This window comes from Crinia signifera, chromosome 7, assembly GCF_055691185.1.
Source record: "Crinia signifera chromosome 7, ASM5569118v1, whole genome shotgun sequence".
NCBI lineage: Eukaryota > Metazoa > Chordata > Amphibia > Anura > Myobatrachidae > Crinia > Crinia signifera.
This window is the reverse complement of record NC_139223.1, coordinates 166,645,549-166,670,952: the sequence shown is the minus strand read 5'-3', so window position 1 is coordinate 166,670,952 and position 25,404 is coordinate 166,645,549. Positions and strand designations below refer to the sequence as shown.

The 25,404-nt window shown below is 42.7% G+C and overlaps 1 protein-coding gene and 1 pseudogene across 1 annotated transcript; one reads left to right on the top strand and one right to left on the bottom strand.

Annotated features, from left to right (window-relative positions):
* Positions 1-1,982: 1,982 nt before the first annotated feature.
* Positions 1,983-9,426, bottom strand: LOC146021298 (olfactory receptor 5AR1-like; annotated as a pseudogene).
* Positions 9,427-16,654: 7,228 nt separating this feature from the next.
* Positions 16,655-17,581, top strand: LOC146021297 (olfactory receptor 5AR1-like). The gene has a single exon (XM_083155090.1). The coding sequence runs from the start codon at positions 16,655-16,657 to the stop codon at positions 17,579-17,581; it is 927 nt and encodes a 308-aa protein (XP_083011216.1).
* The last annotated feature ends 7,823 nt before the right edge of the window (positions 17,582-25,404 follow it).

Below are 25,404 nucleotides of genomic sequence, written 5' to 3'. Positions count from 1 at the left end.
AGCGCCTCCCCGCCACCGCGGGGGCTGCATGGCTATAGTTATGCCACTGCATGTGAAGCATGACTCCACTTAAATGTCTCTTCTCTAGCATAAACTATCCCAATTTGTTCAATCTGTCTTCATAGCTTAAATTCTTCATCCACTTTATTATCTTTGTTGATCTTCTTTGGACTTTTTCCAGTTCTATTATGTCCTTTTTATATTGCGGGGCCCAAAATTGTACTCCGTATTCTAGGTTTGGTCTAACCAATGGTTTGTACATTAGCATATTTACATTTGAGTGCCCAGTCTCCATACCCCTTCTTATACATGCTAGTATCATTTTGGCCTTATTTGTTGCTTCATGACACTGAGCCCTATACTCCTGTTTGTTATCAATTTGGACGTCTAGATCTTTTTCCATTTCTGATATACACATTGCCACCCCGCTTAGGTTATAACTAGCACACTGGTTATGTCTCCCAAGATGCATAACCTTACATTGATTTATCCACATTGAACCTCATTTTCCACTTTTGGTACTTATGTAATATCTGGGCTCCCGGTTTTCTTATGAGACCGTGTCCCCTCGCCATGCTTCGGGCACGGTGGCTTGCCACACTATATAAAAAAAACTCCATGCGTAGTTGGATAGTAGGGGTATGAAAAAATGGGGTGCATTTAACATGGGAGTCCAGATAATACATAAGTACCCCACTTTTTTGCCCACTCATCTAGTTTCTTAAGATCGCTCTGAAGCATGGAGACATCCTTGATCGTTCTAATTACTCTGTTAAGTTTTGTGTCATCAGCAAAGATAGAACCAACCCCAATATCATCAATAAATATATTAAATAATAGGGGCCCTAGCACTCCACTTAGTACTGGTATCATATTTGATACTGCACCATTAACAACCACCCTCTGTTCTCTATTCTGCAGCTTCATACCCACCTACAAAATTTTACCCTTAGTCCCAAATCCTCCATTTTATTTATCAGCTTCTTATGTGGCACCATATCAAAAGCCTTAGCAAAATCCACAAACACTATGTCTACCGTATTTCCATTATCTAGGTTGTTGCTGACACCCTCATAAAAGCCTAATAAATTTGTTTGACACACACTATGGAGCTCTATATATCTTTGGATACCATCCCTTAAAAAATCCATCAAATAATTTTCCCACTATTGATGTTAAGCTCACGGGTCTATAACTAGCTGAATCATCCCTTTTTCCTTTTTTGAATATTGGTACTACCTCTGCCATTCTCTAGTCTTTCAGCACCTCACCAGATGAAAATGAGTTCTCAAAAATCTAAAACAGAGGGTTTGCTAATCCCTCCCTTAATTCCATTATTACCCTAGGATGAATCCCATCCGGACCTGGGGATTTGTTTGTTTTGATTTTGCTGAGCCGTAATGTTATCTCATCTGTCATGAAATCAATATTAAGATCTAGCTGGCTCATCCCATTTGTGGTACCTTTATGTTCCACTGTATTTAACAGTTCTGCTTTTCCCTTATCCTCTGTAAAGGTATTACCGTTGACATTGGTTAATGGGCCCATGTTCTCTTTTATTATTTGTTTGCTATTTATGTATTTGAAAAACTACTTTGGATTGGTTTTGCACTCTGTGGCTGTGTGCTCTTCATTTTCCCTTTTAGCTACTTTGATTACCGCTTTACAAAATTTTATTTAACTCTTTGTACTTACTGAACGCCTCCTCATGTTCATTAGACTTGTAAAATTTAAATGCTCTTGACTTATTGTTTATTGCTGTCCTTTGTTAAACTGGAGTTGCCGTACAGAGGGAGAGTCCATCCTGTGTCACGTAATACAAATGTTAAGCTGGTATCTTGTTTCAGCACAATCGCCATATGTCCGGTTCTAATGGACTATATTGATGATCATATTCTTTGGTCTCAATTGACTTGACCAGGAAGACCATTTGTTCTTCCTGGTCAAGCGGAAAGAGTAATGTCAATCTTTTGTCTACATTTCTATAAGCAGAACAGGTTTGAAATTCTACATTTCAGAAAAGCTGATTTCACATCATTATTCCTCAGTGTATAAATCATTGGATTCAGCATCGGAGTAACAATAAAATAAAATACAGCAATTAATTTATCTGCTCCTGTTAGAGAGCTTGATCTAGGTTTCATGTAGGCGGCCATACATGAGCCATAAAACATTGTCACAACCGCCATGTGAGACCCACAGGTTGAGAGCGTCTTACGCCTCCCGGATGAAGATGCAATCTTTAAAATACTTAAAATAATTTTAACATAAGATATTACAATAAATGTGACTGGTGCCATGAGTACAATCACACCAACAATAAAAATAATAAATTCCATAACCAAAATGTTTTCACAGGCCAGTGATAATATTTCTGGAATTTCACATGAAAAATTATTTATTTTATTGTTACCACAAAGATCTTAACTGAGTGTAAATGACACATAGGGTATAGAGTGAAGAAACCCACACAGCCATGTAGCGATGGCTAGTCTGTCACAAACCGTCTTATTCATGATGGTGGTATAATGTAATGGATGACATATAGCTACATAACGGTCATAAGCCATAATAACTAGCAGAACACACTCTGATTGCGCTAAAGAGAGAGAAATATACATCTGTGTTGCACACTCAGCATAAGAGATAGTCTTCTTTATCGACATCAGATCTTTCAGCATCCTTGGCACAGTGGAAGACGAGAAGCAGAGATCCACAAATGAGAGGTTGCACAGGAACAAATACATAGGGGTGTGAAGGCTGACATCAGACAGGATAAGAATAATGATGGAGATGTTCACAATTAATATGATTATATACACAAGCAGGAAGACAAAGAAAAGAATGTCTTGTGTCCTGGGATCACTGGAAAGTCCAAGGAAGATAAATGTATTATTGTTCCAATGCATGTCTTAAAAAATGAGAAATAATTATTATTATATGGTGCTCCACAAATGATAAGGACAGCTCCAGGTGGAAACAAAGGGTGGACAATCTAGGACAAAAGCTGTGTGGCACACCTGCAGGAACACCTTACATGTTTTTCTGCTTTCCCAAAGGTGACTTGGTCTATGCAGAAGTAGGGTTTAAATACTCTCTAAACAAGCATTAAGTCACACACCTGATGTAGGTAATTAGTATACAATAAACATCAATTCCTATTAAAACAATAATGTACAATAATTCTTGGATAGGTAGGAGACAGACTTACTTATAAATAATGGATATTCACCAAAAACAGTTACATACAAGTAAAAAACTAGTTTTATAATTATCAGATTTAAAGACCGGTCTGTATGATACTTCCGGTAAATGGAACACTCACGTGGTCCCACACTTCCAGTTGCATGGACCGCATGAACGTCCATCATGCGGAAGTGGGCGTCTCCGGGCTGGCTGATTCTTCTGGTGTATAGACCGCATATGCGGTGTCCAGAGGCGGATTGGCCATTATATTCACTGAGAACTCTCCCGGGAGGCCGATGCCAGAGTGAGGCAGAAAGATGCTCATGCGCCAGTGGCGGAACTACAGTGCCCGGCATGACATTTTTTTTTACATGTGCGGGGAAGGGGGTACGTGGGCGTGATATGCGCCGGGTGGTCGGCGCCTGGCTGGAACAGTGAACTGGTCTAATGCAGAAGGAGCATGTGTCAGACATGGTTCTGGACTGGGACTGGTCTCTGGTAGCCTAGCAACATACAGCCAATCTCAAGGCTGCCTGTTGCTGCTGCTGCTCTGCTGCTCTGAGACAGGTTACAGGAAGTGATTCTGCTCGGTGCCTAGACTGTGGCTGATCACGCAGGAGGAGCAGAGGAGCGACTCACTCGAGCACCAAGCAGCCAGACTCGAGGTAAATTAATTTAAGGGGAGGGTGTCCACTGAAAAACACCCACAATTACAATGGGTTTCTGGGGGCCACTCAGCAGAATAATTTTTAAATATAACAGGGGACATACCTCCCAACTTTTCCACGGCGAGAATAGGGACACTCGCGCGGTGCCCCTGAAAAGGGAGCGTGTTTTATGCAAATTAGGGCACCGTGTATGTAATTGAGGGTCACGCCTCTGTTTTCGGCCACTGCATCTCTGAACAGATTCCCAAATGCCCCCCCCCCCTGCAGCGGGACACTGCCGGCCGCGAGAGGGAAGTGGGAATGTCCCCAAAAACGTTCCTGCATTTAGCGGTACAGTTGGGAGGTATGGGGGGAGGGGGTGCAAAAGTCAAATAAAAACATGAGATGGGGGCTGCTAAAGTCAAATAAAGATATGAGGGGGCGCGCGCAAAAGTCAGATAAAAATCTGAGGGGGGTTGTGCAAAAGTCAAGGCACGTTGGCATAGACACAGGCACAGGCACCTCCTAATGACAGGCACCACCGCACTATTGCCTTCCCAGTGGCATAACTATAGAGGGTGCACTTGCTATGGGCCCAGCTGTTCCAGGGGCCTGCAGACCCAGCAAACACCCCCTGCACCATGCAACTCATTATTTAAAACCTTTTTCTCATAAAAAAAAATGCTGCTAGCTTCGGAACAGGAAGGTGGTGGGCCAGGGGTCAAGCAGCGTAGCAGCATTATGTGCCCTTCCCTCCCACCAGCAGCAGTGCGGAGCTGGCCTGCAGCTTTCACAGGAAGCAGTTTCCTATGCCACCAGCACCTGCGTCTATCCACCCCACTGCCAGCGGCTCCTTACGCAGAGAGACAGTGTCACCTCCAGCAGTGCTCCTCATGCCTCCTCCCCGCCTACTCGCCAGGAGTATCATGGATCAGCAGCAGCGTAACCCTGGGCCAGCAGTAAGATACATAATAATTGTCAGAGTTTTGGGTGTCCGTAGAAGCTGCTGTCTGATGTGTGCACTAGCGTAAGGGAGGGGTTGGATGAATGGGAACATATGTGTATGCATGCATGTATGTATGTATGTATGAGAGTGGCGGTGTTATATGTAAGACATCGGTGTATGTATGAGATTGGTGTATGTATTAGAATGGTGTATGTATGTATGTATGAGAGTGGCAGAGTATGTATGTATGTTTGTATGTATGTATGAGAGTGGCGGAGTATGTATGTATGTTTGTATGTATGTATGAGAGTGGCGGAGTATGTATGTACGTTTGTTTGTATGTATGAGAGTGGCGGAGTATGTATGTACGTTTGTTTGTATGTATCTATGTATGAGAGTGGAGGAGTATGTATGAGAGCAATGTATGTTTTAATACAGGATTATGGTTAAAAAAAAGTCTGCAGTAAGTTGTTTTTGTTGGCTAGCATTAAAATCATAGGTAACACTAACAACGGTTCTTGTAAGGCACTTGCCATAGTGCCTAGTGTAGTCATTAGTTGGGTGGGTCGGGGGCCTGGCACCAGCAAGCCTGGCAGGCCATTCCAGGCCAGGCCATCGTTGCATGTGGTACCAAACTACAGTGAGGGGTAAAGATAATAGAGGCATGAGAAAAAAATGGAGTAAAAAGAAAGGTGAGGTTCTATTGACCATCTACAGTGGTGACTATATATTTAGTTTATCTTCCTCATTTAGGCCTTCTGGATGCATTGACTGCATTCTACACATCCCGAGCACCTCCTTTTTACAGAACTTTTCAAGATGGTCACCACCCCTCAATGTTCTCTTTATATGTTCTAATCCTACAGTATAACTTTTAGGTCTCTCGGGTTCCCGGGAAGGTTTCTCAGGACACTGTCTAGGAACACAGTGACTGCTTCAGGATGTTCCTATGATGTTCCAAAAATTAAGCTTTCTAGTCGTTCTGCTGATGTATCTTAGCCCACATGTACATAGTGTAATCTGTGTTGCAATATATGTAACTATTTACTTTGTGTACTGATTTTTCTTTATCTATTACCTGAAGATTGGATTTGTCTGGAACATGGGTGCATGTTATGCACCTGGTTCCTCTGCATCTATAGAATCCTTTGGGAGTGGGTTTAACCCAAGTATCAGATTGATTTTTCTTTATAGTTAACATTTTTAGAAAACTTGGTGCTAATGTGGCTCTCAGTGTTCTCTTTCTTCGGAAAACAAAAATGGGGTTCTCAGGCAGCACGTCAACCAACAGAGGATCTTGTTTAAGAATACTTTAATTTTTACTGATAATCTTTTTAATTTTGGATGAGTAATTGTTGAATGTCGCAATAAATGGCCTTTGGTGTTTTTTTATTATTAGTATCTGGAAAGGGTTGTTTGGGGGGCAATTACTGTAAGCCCACTGTTGTTGCTTCCCCACCACCAAGAACTGTATCCTCCCAACATAGGCAAGGAAACCAGCTTGTAGGATTATTATGTCCTTGGGTGTCCAGATGTTATCCACTCCACTGCGTCAAGGAAAATTACCTTAGAGGAGTGCCACCTCCTTAAAGGCCCGGTATACTGATTACGCAAGTGGATAAGGATCCTCATTTCAACTTACTTTATCCATCATTGTGAGGAAACAACAATAATCTCCCCAGAACTGGTGGACAAAGTGTGTGGCTATCCGTTTCTATACCTTCTCATTTATCATACTACAGTGCACACCACAGTCCTAATTGTTTTTATACTTTCTTTTTATTATAATGTGTTTTATTACATTATATGTAATTATCTTAACATATTGCCACATGCTTGATGTTTTGTAACGCAGTCTTACTTCATCTTGTATTTTGTCAAATTGTTTTGGGTCCGACTACCCAAAATTTCTAGTCTGCTACTTGGTACAGCACACTTATACCAAGAGACTTTCCCTCAATATCTTGATAACTTTTCTTAGTAGGCTGGGTCTGCTTCCTACAGTTTTTCCAAATTTTACACTACGGAAGTTGTTGCATTGCCTTAGGGGATGCACCATATTTGAGACTTTTAAAACTGATTTATAAGGCATGCGATGAAGAACATGACTATGTAATTTGGTTCCCCTTTCTGCAGTTTTGTGTGCCTAATACATTATTGGATGTTGCATGAATATAATTTCTTCCAATTTTAGTCACTTCAAAATACAGGAAATATAAACATTTTAAATATACATATTTTTAAAACAGCACTCTTTGTATACATTTTGTTGAGTAATACAGTATATATTACTAGGTGATTCATTGTGCCCTATGGGCGCTCTTCACACCGTCGTGAGGGGCTGCGTCCCCTTAATTTGTTAACGTTTGTATTGTGAGACATATGGTTAGAATTGTATGAAAGATGCCTGTATTGCAACTTGAGTTATAGGTGAAATGTGTTAAATAGAGAGCATATGATTTGGAAGGGGGTGTGTATTGTTTTGCTTAATTAAAAAGCGGTTACAGAGTAAGATGTACATTGATAGTGTAAAGGGTACAGTGACATTTGTGGGTGTGGGGGGTGTGGGGGTGTGTGCGTGTTGTTTAGGTGTGTGTGCAATAGTATAGTAGGGTGTTTTTGAGTCAGCGGCTCCCCACTGGCGGAGGTCACAACACAGGAAAACAGGAGGCTGGGTAGTGATAGGGGTGTGTGGGCATACGGGGGACTAAAGAGGAGGGTGGGGGACACTGTGCAGCTTCTGCCAGTGGGTGAGGGTCCAGCGTGGCAGCACAGGAGTACAGGACGGTGCCCCTGAGTCAGTGTCTCCTCCTACTGGGTGGGAGTTAGGGTGCATGAGAGCAGGAGGCTGGGGAACTAGCTAAAAATAATTTGGGAAATACACATATATATATATATATAGAGATAAAGGAAGCCAGCACATCCATTTCCAAATGGAAAAATATTTTTATATGAAGTAAAGTGAAAAAAACGGGAACACATCATGGCGGGTCTGGGTCAATACACAGATACAGTCCAGCTTTACATTGTTACCGCAATCCAACAGGATAACATGATGGTCCACTTTCAAGCCACTGATGCCCGACGGCCGTTTCGGTGTGGTCACCGTCGTCAGGAGCATAAATGGCTATCAGTTAGGACGCATATAAATAGCATGGTCAATCAAACAAAACATCACACACCTGTCTGTACCCAGCGCACACCTCACCTGTGTATGTCTATTCCGTCAGTACTGTTCAAAGTGAGCGGCGTCCGTGACCGGAAGTGACGTCACACGGGTACGGACTGAAAGCCCTTCCCCGCGTTCGTTTCCACGGCAACAAGACGCTACTGTTGGAGAGCACCTAAGCCTGGATCTACGGCGTCAGACCGGGTACAAACCCAGCGCTGGCGTCCGTTACCATGGCTAGGCTTCTCTATGACGCAAGTCTCAAAACCTCTACTTGAGGTCAGCGATCCTGACACAATGCCTGGGTACACTGACAAAGGAGGGAGACAATTGGCAAATAGCCATAGCGTGCAAATAAATGAGTACGGAATATTGACAGGTAACACTGGTGTGATGGTGTGGGCCGGTTAGGTGCTTAAAATACATAATATCGTGACCAGATGTTATATGCAATATACATATTTCAACGCAGACTAGCAGCCATGGATAAATAAGGAAAAAATAAGAAAAATAAGAAAAAAAATAAAAAACGAGAAAAAGACATGTGAAGAAATGCAATCATCATATATTTATAAAAAGCAATTGAGGGAATATTCCTCATTGAGTCCATCAGGTGATATACAGCCAAGTTGGCGTATCCAGAAACTCTCTCTTCTTAGCAACAGGTTTCCACGATCGCCCCCTCTTCTCAATGGGGGTACATGGTCCACGGGCATAAAATGAAAGTCCTTCATGGTATGCTTTAAAAGGTGGAAATGTTTGGCAACAGGCGGAGTTGTGGCATCGATGGTGGTCATAGCTTTTTTAAGAGAGGACCGATGCATCCCAATGCGTTCCTTTAAAGTCCTTATCGTCTTACCGATATATACAAGCTTGCAAGTACAGACAATCGCGTATACCACAAATCGACTATCACAGGTGAGATGATATCGTATGGGATATGTAATGGAAGTTCTAGGATCGACAAAAACATCAGAAGTTAGAAAAAACTGACAGTTAATACATTTGCCACATTTGAAACTCCCATTTTTAGGTACAAGCCACTTGGTCATTTTCACAGGTGCTAAGTCAGATTTAGCAATCAGATCTTTCACATTTCTGCTCTTCTTATAGCAAAACATTGGGTAATTAGTACAGTATTGCCCTATTACAGGGTCTGCCTGCAGAATATGCCAATGATTAATAACCACATCACGTATTTTTTTCGAGGCTATAGAATACGTACTGATAAACGTCAACCTGTCTGATTGATTTACTCTCGTTTTAGATATAAGGGCTTGTTCTTGTGAGATCCCCTCACAATGACCAATGGCTTCACTAATCTCATCTCTAGAATATCCCCTCTCCTCAAATCTTTTCCCCATCTCTATCAAGGAAGGAGATACATCTTTATCGTCTGACGTTATTCGTCTTACTCTGAGTAACTGTGATAGTGGCAGACCCCGCTTGAGAGGGTGTGGATGGAAGCTGTCAGCCATTAGTAACGTGTTTTTGTCTGTAGGCTTGCGATAAACGCAAGCCTACAGTAGCGTCTTGTTGCCGTGGAAACGAACGCGGGGAAGGGCTTTCAGTCCGTACCCGTGTGACGTCACTTCCGGTCACGGACGCCGCTCACTTTGAACAGTACTGACGGAATAGACATACACAGGTGAGGTGTGCGCTGGGTACAGACAGGTGTGTGATGTTTTGTTTGATTGACCATGCTATTTATATGCGTCCTAACTGATAGCCATTTATGCTCCTGACGACGGTGACCACACCGAAACGGCCGTCGGGCATCAGTGGCTTGAAAGTGGACCATCATGTTATCCTGTTGGATTGCGGTAACAATGTAAAGCTGGACTGTATCTGTGTATTGACCCAGACCCGCCATGATGTGTTCCCGTTTTTTTCACTTTACTTCATATAAAAATATTTTTCCATTTGGAAATGGATGTGCTGGCTTCCTTTATCTCTAACTTTTTATTATGTGGCCCCCGCACTCCCACGCTGCCTCACTATAGTGTGCGAATTGCCTGGACTCTATGATAACATATTATGCAAGTTCTGCACCTGCTCTTAAAGATACAGGATTGCTATCCTGGGACTCTCCAGTGTACGTTTTTCTAATTTTTCTGTTTTTTGGATTTTTTTCTTTTTTTCTTGAGTTGGACATTATATATATTTTTTCGTTATGACTGACAGTATGGATAAAGCTCTGTCGGATGCCCTGATTGGGATAAAACGCTTTGACAGTAAAGATGAAGCACGTATATTGTTTTCCAACACTGATGCATTGGCTTTTGACATAGACACCCCAGCTGAGATCTATTCTGATTTATTAAAACTGAAAAAAAGACAAGTGGAACTAACTTTGCATGGACTAACTTTGTCGCAGTATTACAAAGAAAAGATGATTCCACGCGGTTTTAGGATCCGTAATCAACCGACCATCGGTCGGACCAACATGGTTTTTTGTCAGCAATGGTGTCAAATTCTAAATGATTGTTCATTACAGCTAATTTTGCTAGTCATAGAACGTGTTAATCTTGATCTAGAGCTACTACAGCAAGAAATTTCTACATGTGAAAATGCTGGTGTTGATTCACTTAAAAATGATCCATCTGGTGATTTATTGGTTAAACTTGGTGATTCCATTGAAGCATTTAGACTGGAGTTGTTAGCTTTTAAAAAAAGCAAATATAAAACTGTAAAAGAAGACTATAGGGATTTACGTGTGTATGGATGGTTACAGGGTAATGAGCCCAAGACAAATTGGAGAGAAAATTTTAGAACTCGCAGAAGAAGGGTAGGAAGAACAGATAAGGGTTTCTCTGATGTCGACACGCACACATCAGCTAGTGACTCTGACCAAGCCTCACAGCGGGTTTTTCCCAAAGGCAGTCTAACGCGATCCAAATACAAAACACAGGGAGGAGACCTTGTAGAAGGGGTAGATCTGGGGGTAGGAAGAGACAGGAGACAACAGGGACGCAGAAACAAAAAGAAACCGTAATATTTTAACCTATCTGACTACACACCTGACAGACATGAATTGGAGGTATTAGGCAAAGGCCTGAGCTATGTAAAAACTTTTAAACAACGTCCTTTCGACTTTGAAGTTGAATTATATAGATTTCATCGCTCCCTTAGATTAAAAGACTTCTTTGTAAAGAACCCCACGCCTCCCAAAAAACCCCATCCCTTTAAAACTAAAAGCACTTTTGACCCTCCCTGCCAAAATCGATCCATTGAGACTTTTATTAATCTAGTCAAACGTGACACCTTTGAATTTATGAGTAAACAGAAGTTATCATATTCCAATCTTTCAAGAGAGCAAAATGTGGCCCTTAAAAATCTTGGAGCTAATACTAGTATCACCATCCGCCCCGCCGACAAGGGGGGTGGGGTGGTGATACTCAATAGATCAGATTATATCTCTGAAGTACTTCGGCAGCTCGCTGATGAAGTGTGTTACAAAAGGTTGACATATGATCCGACATATGCCTATAAAAAGGAAATTGATTCGGTGATACAGATGGGACTCATCAATGAGTGGTTGGATGAACCCACTGTATATTTTCTTACGCAAACCCATCCACGCACCCCTATTCTGTATGTGTTACCGAAGGTGCACAAAACTCTGGTCAACCCACCGGGTCGACCTATTGTGTCCACCTGTGGATCTCTTTGTCAGCCCATCTCCCAGTATATCGACTTTTGGCTCCAACCTGTGGTACAGCACACGACCTATTACTTACGTGACACCACTGACTTTATACACAAGCTAAAGCAGTTGGGTAAACTTCCAGTCGACTCTCTCTTAGTGACTTTAGATGTTTCCAGTTTATACACAAACATCATACATAAGGATGGACTGGATGCAGTCAGGAGCTTGGTTTCTGCCAGTCCACACTATGAGGGTCCCAATGTGAATTTTTTATTATTGCTTATGGAGATTGTACTTACAAAAAATTATTTTCTTTTTGAAAACTTTTTTTACTTACAGCGGCAGGGCACGGCCATGGGGTCAAACATGGCCCCGGCCTATGCCAACCTGTTTATGCATATGTACGAGAACCAATATATCATGTCACATGACATTTATTCTTCATTTATATTTTTTTATGTTCGTTACATTGATGACCTATTCATGGTGTGGACTGGTGGACCTAGGCTTCTGACTGAATTCGTTGACTTTTTAAATGACCTACCCACTTCCATCCGCTTTACACTGGCATTCAGTGAGATTTACATCAGCTTTCTTGATGTTGGGGTTAACCTCCGTGATGGCTGCATCACTACTTGCGTTTATCGCAAGCCTACAGACAAAAACACGTTACTAATGGCTGACAGCTTCCATCCACACCCTCTCAAGCGGGGTCTGCCACTATCACAGTTACTCAGAGTAAGACGAATAACGTCAGACGATAAAGATGTATCTCCTTCCTTGATAGAGATGGGGAAAAGATTTGAGGAGAGGGGATATTCTAGAGATGAGATTAGTGAAGCCATTGGTCATTGTGAGGGGATCTCACAAGAACAAGCCCTTATATCTAAAACGAGAGTAAATCAATCAGACAGGTTGACGTTTATCAGTACGTATTCTATAGCCTCGAAAAGAATACGTGATGTGGTTATTAATCATTGGCATATTCTGCAGGCAGACCCTGTAATAGGGCAATACTGTACTAATTACCCAATGTTTTGCTATAAGAAGAGCAGAAATGTGAAAGATCTGATTGCTAAATCTGACTTAGCACCTGTGAAAATGACCAAGTGGCTTGTACCTAAAAATGGGAGTTTCAAATGTGGCAAATGTATTAACTGTCAGTTTTTTCTAACTTCTGATGTTTTTGTCGATCCTAGAACTTCCATTACATATCCCATACGATATCATCTCACCTGTGATAGTCGATTTGTGGTATACGCGATTGTCTGTACTTGCAAGCTTGTATATATCGGTAAGACGATAAGGACTTTAAAGGAACGCATTGGGATGCATCGGTCCTCTCTTAAAAAAGCTATGACCACCATCGATGCCACAACTCCGCCTGTTGCCAAACATTTCCACCTTTTAAAGCATACCATGAAGGACTTTCATTTTATGCCCGTGGACCATGTACCCCCATTGAGAAGAGGGGGCGATCGTGGAAACCTGTTGCTAAGAAGAGAGAGTTTCTGGATACGCCAACTTGGCTGTATATCACCTGATGGACTCAATGAGGAATATTCCCTCAATTGCTTTTTATAAATATATGATGATTGCATTTCTTCACGTCTTTTTCTCGTTTTTTATTTTTTTTCTTATTTTTCTTATTTTTTCCTTATTTATCCATGGCTGCTAGTCTGCGTTGAAATATGTATATTGCATATAACATCTGGTCACGATATTATGTATTTTAAGCACCTAACCGGCCCACACCATCACACCAGTGTTACCTGTCAATATTCCGTACTCATTTATTTGCACGCTATGGCTATTTGCCAATTGTCTCCCTCCTTTGTCAGTGTACCCAGGCATTGTGTCAGGATCGCTGACCTCAAGTAGAGGTTTTGAGACTTGCGTCATAGAGAAGCCTAGCCATGGTAACGGGCGCCAGCGCTGGGTTTGTACCCGGTCTGACGCCGTAGATCCAGGCTTAGGTGCTCTCCAACAGTAGCGTCTTGTTGCCGCGGAAACGAACGCGGGGAAGGGCTTTCAGTCCGTACCCGTGTGACGTCACTTCCGGTCACGGACGCTGCTCACTTTGAACAGTACTGACGGAATAGACATACACAGGTGAGGTGTGCGCTGGGTACAGACAGGTGTGTGATGTTTTGTTTGATTGACCATGCTATTTATATGCGTCCTAACTGATAGCCATTTATGCTCCTGACGACGGTGACCACACCGAAACGGCCGTCGGGCATCAGTGGCTTGAAAGTGGACCATCATGTTATCCTGTTGGATTGCGGTAACAATGTAAAGCTGGACTGTATCTGTGTATTGACCCAGACCCGCCATGATGTGTTCCCGTTTTTTTCACTTTACTTCATATAAAAATATTTTTCCATTTGGAAATGGATGTGCTGGCTTCCTTTATCTCTAACTTTTTATTATGTGGCCCCCGCACTCCCACGCTGCCTCACTATAGTGTGCGAATTGCCTGGACTCTACTATATATATATATATATATATATATATATATATATATATATATATATAATAAAAGCATAGTCTCAGATAACACAGACTTATTTATTTGGACTTAATGTTGAAGGTAGAGTTAACAACCTTATATCTACCCAAACCATACTTGCCTACCCTGCTGGAATGGCCAGATGAATCCCAAAATTGGTTGGCCCTTCCTTCCCCCCATAAAGGTGGGCAAGTCTACGTAATCCTCCCCAGAACCCCATTGGCCACCAAAACAAATAACGGAATTTGTGGTTGTTCAGGAGTCATGGATCTTTGTGCAGACCCACAAATTGCAGCATTTAACTCGAACTGGGCAGGGCTAGGTGATGTCAGAGAGGAGATAACATAAGTAGGTAAATAGGACCCAAATACTAGACTATTCAGAGAAAGTATTCTGACCAGACTTACAAGATTACATATTAATTAAATCATCAACAGATGATTGTACTAACTAAAGTGGGAATTTGCAGGGAGGCCTAGTGCAGCTTTTTACTGTGCACCCATTATGCGCAGAAAAACAACAAATATTAGGGCATATGCTGTATATAAGCATTAATGCTTGGAGGGAGAGATAAAGTAACATAAAATCTGCTCCGACACTAACTGTCATTTTCAAACCCAGTCTCTAACATGGCTCTTTAACTGGTACTGTATCACTCTCTAAGCATTGATACATATGCTCCGGTGTATTAATCAAAGTAAGTCACAAGTGTAACCTAAACATTTTTTCAACTCATGATTTTAGAAACTGCTCATTTAGGTCATTTTTTATCTACGGACTAACTTGTAAATCTCTGTGCAGAATGGGACGGAATGTTATATGACTGATGAAAGCTGGGGTGAGATTTAATAGGATGAGATATTCAGAAAGTGAGAGATTTGGTAAGAAAGTGTGCGATCATTAACACTGCAAATCCAGTTAGATTTTGCAGTGTACATTTAAAAAAATATATATATGTACCTACTCAGCGCAAAACATCAATATGTTATGAGCATAATATGCATCTTTAATATGCTCATAACATATTTATGTTTTGCCCTGAGCAGGTGTGAAACCTGCATAAAATATTGGATATATACATATGCTTTTTTTTAAAATTGTGTTTTTTAAAATATCAATGTGTACTATTTTTAACTCCGCTAACTGCTGATCCATTATATGTTGCTTGGATACGGCATTTTAGTGATATTTATTTGTATTTTTCATGTGTTTCCCATATATATATTTTTATGTATATCTTTTATGTTTTGTATAAACTCTTAGCTTTTTTCTTTTTTGTATAATATCTAGGTATATATGTATTCTTTATATATATTCCTTTATTGCTTATATTTGTGGTATTTTATAGTGTCTACCACTAAAGCACCATACACACCGGGGGAGATATATTGCTCAGTTTCTCCTTTTCATCAGCGACCAGAGATGGTCACTGATGAAACGGAACCTATGCCGGGCGGTGCCGCAGAGGTAATCAGCTGGTCGCAGGAGCAAGCTCCTGCGACCAGCGATTAGAATGGGGCTGAAAACGGAAGCGCCCACCCGGCGATTTATCGCCGGGGCACACTCCCACCACTGGTAATATGGTCGCCTGCGACCATATTTCCAGCGATTGGTGCTCGAGTGAGTCGCTCCTCTGCTCCTCCTGCGTGATCAGCCTCAGTCTAGGCACCGAGCAGAATCACTTCCTGTAAACTGTCTCAGAGCAGCAGAGCAGCAGCAGCAACAGGCAGCCTTGAGATTGGCTGTATGTTGCTAGGCTACCAGAGACCAGTCCCAGTCCAGAACCATGTCTGACACATGCTCCTTCTGCATTAGACCAGTTCACTGTACCAGCCAGGCACCGGCCACCCGGCGTATATCACCCGCCGCCCACGTACCCCCTTCCCCGCACATGTAAAAAAAAAAATGTCATGCCGGGCACTGTAGTTCCGCCACTGGCGCATGAGCATCTTTCGGCCTCACTCTGGCATCGGCCTCCCGGGAGAGTTCTCGGTGAATACAATGGCCAATCCGCCTCTGGACACCGCATATGCGGTCTATACACCAGAAGAATCAGCCAGCCCGGAGACGCCCACTTCCGCATGATGGACGTTCATGCGGTCCATGCAACTGGAAGTGTGGGACCACGTAAGTGTTCCATTTACAGGAAGTATCATACAGACCGGTCTTTAAATCTAATAATTATAAAACTAGTTTTTTACTTGTATGTAAGGTTTTTTGGGTGAATATCCATTATTTATAAGTAAGTCTGTCTCCTACCTATCCAAGAACTATTGTACATTATTGTTTTAATAGGAATTGTTGTTTATTGTATACTAATTACCTACATCAGGTGTGTGACTTAATGCTTGTTTAGAGAGTATTTAAACCCTACTTCTGCATAGACCAAGTCACCTTTGGGAAAGCAGAAAAACATGTAAGGTGTTCCTGCAGGTGTGCCACACAGCTTTTGTCCTAGATTGTCCACCCTTTGTCTCCACCTGGAGCTGTCCTTATCATTTGTGGAGCACCATATAATAATAATTATTTCTCATTTTTTAAACACATGCCTTGGAACAATAATACATTTATCTTCCTTGGACTTTCCAGTGAGCCCAGGACACAAGACATTCTTTTCTTTGTCTTCCTGCTTGTGTATATAATCATATTAATTGGGAACATCTCCATCATTATTCTTATCCTGTCTGATGTCAGCCTTCACACCCCTATGTATTTCTTCCTGGGCAACCTCTCATTTGTGGATCTCTGCTTCTCATCTTCCACTGTGCCGAGGATGCTGAAAGATCTCATGTCGATAAAGAAGACTATCTCTTATGCTGAGTGCGCAACACAGATGTATATTTCTCTCTCTTTAGCGCAATCAGAGTGTGTTCTGCTAGTTATTATGGCTTATGACCGTTATGTAGCTATATGTTATCCATTACATTATACCACCATCATGAGTAAGAGGGTTTGTGACAGACTAGCCATCGGTACATGGCTGTGTGGGTTTCTTCACTCTATACCCTATGTGTCATTTACACTCAGTTTAGATCTTTCTGATAACAATAAAATAAATCATTTTTCATGTGAAATTCCAGAAATATTATCACTGGCCTGTGAAAACATTTTGGTTATGGAATTTATTATTTTTATTGTTGGTGTGATTGTTCTCATGGCGCCAGTCAAATTAATTGTAATATCTTCTGTTAAAATTATTTTAAGTATTTTAAAAATTGCATTTTCATCCGGGAGGCGTAAGACGCTCTCAACCTGTGGGTCTCACATGGCGGTTGTGACGATATTTTATGGCTCATGTATGGCCGCCTACATGAAACCTAGATCAAGCTCTCTAACAGGAGCAGATAAATTAATTGCTGTATTTTATTTTATTGTTACTCCAATGCTGAATCCAATGATTTATACACTGAGGAATAATGATGTGAAATCAGCTTTTCTGAAATGTAGAATTTCAAACCTGTTCTGCTTATAGAAATGTAGACAAAATATTACATAGTTACATAGTAGGTAAAGCTGAAAAAAGACTTGCGTCCATCTAGTTCAACCTGTTATAGATATGCATTGCTGATTTAGTAGGTTTTGATATTTTACAGACAGATTATATTTCTTATTTGTACCCATCAATGTTTTTATCCAGTAAATGTTTGTCCAACTTTGCCTTGAACGCATTTAATGAGCCAGCCGTTACCACCTCTCTGGGAAGAGAGTTCCATAGTTTGACTGTTCTGACTGTAAAGAAATTCTTTCTACTAGCTGAATTAAATCTTTTTTCATCTAATCTATACTCATGCTCTCGTGTCCTAGATTCCTTTCTAGTAGAAAAGAGGGTGTGTGACAGTTCCTTATATTGGCCCTTGATATACTTGTACATGTTGAGCATGTCCCCCCTTAAACGTCTCTTTTCCAATGTAAATAGTCCCACATTGCTTAATCTCTCCTCGTAGCTAAAATTCTCCATTCCCCTAACAAGCTTTGTTGCTCGCCTTTGGATTTTTTCTAATTCTATGATGTCCTTTTTATAGCTTGGCGCCCATAACTGCACTCTGTACTCGAGGTGAGGTCTCACCAATGCTTTATACAGTGGCATAATTACCCTTGAGTCCCTAGTTTCCATTCCCCTCTTAATACATGCCAGAATTTTGTTGGCCTTTTTTGTAGCTACATTACAATGGGCACTACATCCCAGTTTGCTGTCTGTTTGGACTCCTAGATCCTTTTCAAGTATGGAATTACCCAGTTCCTCTCCGCTAAGGTTGTAACTTGCACACTGGTTGTTTCTTCCAAGGTGCATAACCTTACATTTATCTACATTGAACCTCATCTTCCATTTTTTTGCCCACTCATCTAGAATTGCAAGATCATTTTGAAACATGGTGACATCTTCTGATGATTTGATGACTTCGCTAAGTTTTGTATCATCCGCAAAGATGGATACATTGCTGAGTAACCCTATCCCAATATCGTTAATAAAAATGTTAAACAGAATGGGCCCCAAAACCAAACCCCTGGGGCACTCCACTTAGTACCTGTATCGTATCTTATACGGCACTATTCACAACCACTCTTTGTTCTCTATTACATAGCCAATTCCCTACCCATCTGCAGATATTTTCACCCAATCCTAGGTTCTCCAGTTTATTAATCAATCTCTTGTGTGGGACAGTATCAAATGCTTTAGCAAAATCTAGGAAAATCACATCTACAGCATTTCCATTATCCTTCAAATAGTTTACCCACAATTGATGTTAAACTAATGGGTCTGTAATTAGCGGGATCTTTCTTTTTTTCCTTTTTTGAAAATTGGCACTACCTCTGCTATTCTCCAATCTTTTGGTACTATACCTGACTATACTGACTTGCAAAAGATATAATGTAGGGGGGTAGCTAGTTCATACCTTAATTCCATTAATACCCTCGGATGAATCCCATCTGGCCCTGATGATTTTTTTGTTTTGAGTTTGCTTAGCCTCAGTACTATTTCCTTCGGAGTGAAATCCACAATGAGATCTGGCTTATTTGTCCCATTTGTGATAAATGTTCATTCCACAGTCTGCTCTCCCTTAGTAAATACTGATGAGAAGGACTCATTTAACAGTTTTGCTTTTCCCTTGTCCTCAGTAACACTTTTTCCACTAATATCAGTTAGTGGGCCTATGTTTTCATTAATTAAACGTTTACTATTTATGTATTTGAAAAACTTCTTTGGGTTGGTTTTGCTTTCAGTAGCTATGCGCTCTTCATATAATCTTTTAGCTGCTTTGATTACCCCTTTACAAGTTTTGTTTGATTCTTTGTATTTTGCGAACGCCTCCTCATTCAAGTTATTTTTATAGAATTTAAATGCTCTTGTTTTATTGTTGATAGCTGACCTTACTTTTTTGTCCAACCATGGTGGCTTTTTTTTATTGAATTTACCTTTATTTACTTTAGGAATGTATTCAATAGTTAGTGAATCAAGCACCTTTTTAGAGTATCCCACATTTCTTCTGCATTTTTTCCCTCCATAACCGTTTCCCACCCAATTCCTGTTAGGGCTTCCCTGAATAATTCAAAGTTCGCTTTTCTGAAGTTTAGTATTTTTGCAGATCCTTTTTGATGTAATTTTGATTGACATTCCACTATCCACTTGACCAGGAAGAACAAATTGTCTTCCTGGTCAAGTCAATTGAGACCAAAGAATACGATCATCAATATATTCCATTAGAACCGGAAATATGGCGATTGTGCTGAAACAAGATACCAGCTTAACATTTGTATTACGTGATACAGGATGGACTTTCCCTTTGTACGGCAACTCCAGTATAACAATTTTTAAGATGGGGCATCTATACTAGAAAGGGACCAACATACTTGCTTGTAAAAGGCTGTGTAAGTTTTAAGTATTTAATAGTCAACCAAATAGCACTAACTGAAGAAATTAAGATGTTATCAAAGTAGACCTCTAGTAACTGATCTAAAATCTCTCTGAAGTCCTCAATGACAAAGTTTTGAAAGGTACAATGGGTGTAACATTGGTTGCAGTGGGAAAATAAAGCAGTCTGGTTTTAAAAGAAATAAAAGTGATTTTTTTTGAGCCAATTCAATCCAAAGGGACAGCAAATATTTAGGTAGATATAGTATAGTAAATAGCAGGGCTGGGCAACACCGGCCCTCCAGATGTTGATGAACTACACATCCCAGCATGCCTTGCATCAGTTTCAGCATGGCCACATAGCAAAACTAATGCAAAGCATCCTGGGATGTGTAGTTCATTAACATCTGGAGGGCCGGTGTTGCCCAGCCCTGGTATATAGTATAACTACCATTTATTCTTCATGATGATCCTTATTTGCATATATACAGTATGTAGAGAATGAAGGATGAGCTCACTCACTATACTCAGAAAAGAGTTAATCTATAGTTAGAGTACACTGACCCTAACACTCTTCAAATGGAATACATAAGGATAACTGGCAGTGGTCAAAATACCAAAACCTGCACCCCGAAGGAGGGAGTTCCAGCATGGGTCCTGTAAGTATACTTAAGGCGCCCATAGACGGTCCGTTCCCGGACCGTCCGTTTAGTACTATGCGATGCGCGCTCCCGCGCATCACATAGTATGGTACAAAAAGTATGTGCTGCACATACTTTTTGTACTAGCTAAACTTCGCATCGGATCGCATTGCATGCACACCGCATGCACTAGGCATGCGATCCGATGCGAAGCGTGCTAATTGAGACCCGAACGGATCCGTTTAACGGACCGTGTATGCAATGTTCCCTCTAGTTTTACGAAGGCTGTGTGCGGCAGAAGATTTTGTCTGTGCAACTTTGGAAGGAAATTAAAATTTTTGTGCGTTACTTATATATAAATGGAAAATGACTTTCAGCATTTGTGTTAACTTTACTTCAAATTGATATTAAACATTTAAACATTAAAAACACAGCACACAATGTAGTTAATGGGTGAACATACATTAATTGAGTCCACAACTGCAAAAAGGGACCACTGCTGCTTTGTGCGCTCTGTTGTAATGTCTGTGCGCACGCTCGTCGAGTTGTGTGCGCGCGCACGAGCGCACAGCTTAGAGGGAACACTGCGTGTATGGGCCCCTTTACCTTCCTCTGCTCCCTCTAACCCTCCCTTCCTGCAGCCTAATGATAACCGCCCCCCCCCCCTCCCCACAGACTAATCCTTAACCTCCTCGCTAGTACCTAACCACTGACTGTCACTTGTTAAAACCCAGAGATATATTCTTCAGAGGGTGACTAGGTGACCAATAGGAGATTAGGTTACCCCAATAGTCAGTAGTTCTATAGGATTCCGATTAATAAAGACGGTACTTGTTTCCTAGCCCAGCACCCACAATATTCTGTCGTATGGCATTGTATTAAATTTAAAATTGTATACCATTGTATATGGCATACAATGCAATGCGATGCGATTTTAAATTGTATAAGCACCTTAATGGGTTTTTTCCAATGTTAAATGGTCCCCCTATACGATTTTTAATTGTATAAGCACCTTAATAGGTGCTTACAATGTTAAATGCAATCCCACGCCACCGCCACTATCAACACCAACCCGAAGTGTGGCGAGTGCAGCGAGCCCGCGAGGGGCGGCGGTACGCATCCTCTGACCTTTTCATACCCTCACTATCCACATCGGCGTGAGGTTGATTTTATATAGTGTGGCGAGCCCGAAGCGTGGGTAGCGCAGCGTGCCCTGCGAGGGGATGCGCATTACTTCACATGTATTCCGCTGCGCTCGCCATGCTTCGGGCTCGGTGGCTTGCTGCGCTCGCCACACTATATAAAATCAACTCCACCCCGACTTGGATAGTGGGGGTATGAAAAGGTCGGAGGACGTGTATCGCCGCCCCTCGGGGGCTCGCTGCACTCGCCACTCTTTGGGTTGGCGTTGATAGTACGGGTGGCGTGGGGGTGCTTTTAACATTGTAAGCACCTATTACGGTGCTTATACAACTATTTATCTTATAGGGGGCACATTTAACATTGAAAACGCCCATTAGGGTGCTTATACAATTTAAAATCGTATACCATTGTATATGCCATACAATGGCATACAATTCGATGGTATACAATTTAAAATTGTATAACATCGGCTAACATCGCATCGCCCATCGGCTAACATACCTTATGGTATGCGATGCGATGGGCGCCGTGCTAGGAAACAAGTACCATAAAGACCAGTACTTACACTAACAGTACACAATAGACTGGTGCCGCCCTCATTCTTATTCCCCCTTTCCCTTTCTATACAAGTAAGTCAGGCTTACCAACAGTGGCAGTTTTTACCTAGGGGGGCTGCAGGGCTGCCCCTGTTCTCTGCCTGTCTGTGAGACTGCTCTGGCTTCACTGTGACTGGCAGTGACTTCCTATTGGAAGTCCGACCTGCCAGTCGCTCAAGGCAGTCCCATTGGGAGGTGTTCCCTCCCTCCGGGATGCCTCTCTATGCGCAGCTGCAGGACAGCCCCCAAAACAGGTTCTGCACATGTGTAGTAACATGGACGATACTGCACATGCGCCAGACCCAGAACCCTAAATATGCCTCTGGAGGCTGCTGCAAAAGCAACCCATAGAGGCTGGGGTCAGCACATGCTGTAAGAAGCAGGAGACCAGCGTCTGGGACCGAGATTCATTTGTGGTGGTGGCGGCAGCAGCTGGGAGCACAGCAGCAGCGGACAGTGGGAGCCCACATCGTGGCAGCCCCCCTCCTCGGCAGGGGTAAGAGCTGCCACTGCTTACCAATGATTCAGGAGAACAAAGGAGAACAGGAGAACAAAGAACACTTCATCCTCCATCTGAAACCCCAGCAATCAACATACTGCAACCTGGACACTGATCTCCATGCTGAAATAAATGCTGCCACGAACTGCTTCGGTCTCACTTATACATTAACTATACTTCCTGTAGGCTCTCCACGCTTCCAGTACATCACCTTCTCACTGCTCATTCTAGGCCACTCCAACCTCATTCTATATCACTACTCTGAACAACTTTACACAGAAATATGGCTCCTCGATCCAGTCCCATACCAGTCCTCACTGTCAGGTCTCACCCCCTCTCAACTTCCACACCTCTCACACGCACCCACAACCCACACAACCTATTTCCTATCTCACCTGTCCCCTCCCTTCCTTTCTCCTGTGCTCTCTGGAATGCTAGATCAGTCTGCAACAAGCTCCCAACTATCCATGACCTCTTTATCTCCCACTTTTTTAACCTTCTCGCCATCACTGAAACCTGGCTCTCTGCCTCTGACACTACCTCCCCTGCTGCCCTCTCTTATGGAGGCCTCTCCTTCACACACTCTGTCAGACCTGATGGCCGCCTAGGTGGAGGAGTGGGCATCCTCCTCTCCAGCAATTGCACTTTCCGCGTCATTCCACCTGAGCACTCCCTCACATTCTCCACCTTTGAGGTACACACTATCCGCCTCTTCTACCCTATTCACCTCCTTGTGGCTGTAATCTACCGCCCCCCTGGCCCCTGCTCCCCTTTCCTTCATAACTTTGCTGCGTGGCTTCCACACTTTCTTGCCTCTGACCTCCCCTCTATCATCCTAGGTGACTTTAACATTCCTATTGACATCAATAATGCTGCCTCCTCTAATCTGCTTGACCTTACCACCTCCTTTGGACTTTCTCAATGGACCTCCACCCCCACTCATAATCTTGGACACTCCCTTGACCTAGTCTTCACCCACCATTGTAATCTCTCTGATTTCTCTAATTCTTCCTTCCCACTCTCTGACCACAACTCTCAACTTTGTAGCCCCCCTCCACACTGTCCCCCTCCGACGCTCTAAACCCCAACCCTGGCACAACAAAATAACACGATTCTTGCAAAAATGTGCATGCTCTGCTGAAAGCCTCTGGAGGAAATCTCACTCTCTGGCAGACTTCCTCCATTTCAAGTTTATTCTCTCATCCTACAGCGCTGCTGTCTCCTCTGCCAAACAATCTTTTTTCAAATCTCTCATCTCTTCTTATTCCTCCAATCCCCGCCGTCTCTTTGAAACTTTCAACACTCTACTTTGCCCTGCACCACCCCTCCTCCCTTCATCCCTCACTGCCACTGACTTTGCCTCCTTCTTCCTCTCTAAAATTGATATAATCCGGCATGATATCTCCTCCCATACCCCCTCTGCTGCCCACCCACCCCAGTCATACTCCCCTCCCAACTACCCCACTCTGTCATCCTTCTGCCCTACTACAGCTGAGGAAGTCCACTCCCTCATCTCATCCTCTCCCCCCTCTACCTGTCCCTTGGACCCTCTCCCCTCCCGTCTCCTCAGTTCCCTCTCCCCCACTGGCTGCTCCCACCTTGCTCACCTCTTTAACCTATCTCTTTCTACTGGCATCTTTCCCTCACCCTTCAAACATGCTCTGGTCTCGCCTATTCTTAAAAACCAAACCTGGACCCTTTATCTCCCACAAGCTACTGCCTTATCTCTCTTCTCCCATTTGCCTCTAAAATACTAGAACGGCTGGTTTACAGGCGTCTCACCAGCTACCTGTCTGACCACTCCATCCTTGATCCCCTTCAATCTGGCTTTCGCCCACTTCATTCCACTGAGACTGCCCTAGTGAAAGTCACCAATATCCTGCTGTCAGCCAAATCCAAGGGTCATGTCTCCCTGCTTATCCTTTTGGACCTATCTGCTGCCTTTGACACTGTGGATCACCCTCTCCTCCTCCACACACTCCAAAACATTGGCCTCTCTGGCACGGTCTTCAACTGGTTTTCCTCTTACCTCTTCAACCGTTCCTTCTTAGTCTCTGCCTCTGGCTCGACCTCATCACCTTCCATCCTTCCTATCGGGGTCCCTCAGGGTTACGTCCTTGGCCCCCTTATGTTCTCCCTGTACACCTCCTCTCTGGGTGCACTCATTAACTCCTTTGGCTTCCAATATCACCTCTATGCGGATGACACCCAAATCTACCTCTCCTCTCCTGATCTGTCCCCCACTGTTTTCTCTCAAGTTTCCAACTGCCTCTCTGCCATCTCCACCTGGATGTCTGAGCGATTTCTGAAGCTGAATATGGACAAAACCGAACTTATTATCTTTCCCCCACCCAGAGTTATGCCCCCTACTAATATCTCTATCACTGTTAACAACACCATCATCTCCCCTGTTCCCCAGCTCTGTTGCCTGGGTGTCACTCTTGACTCCTCCCTCTCCTTTGCACCCCACATCCAAGCCCTGGCCCATTCTTGCCGTTCCAGTTACGCAACATTGCTCGCATCAGGCCCTTTCTCTCACAGAGTGCAACTAAGCTGATCATCCAC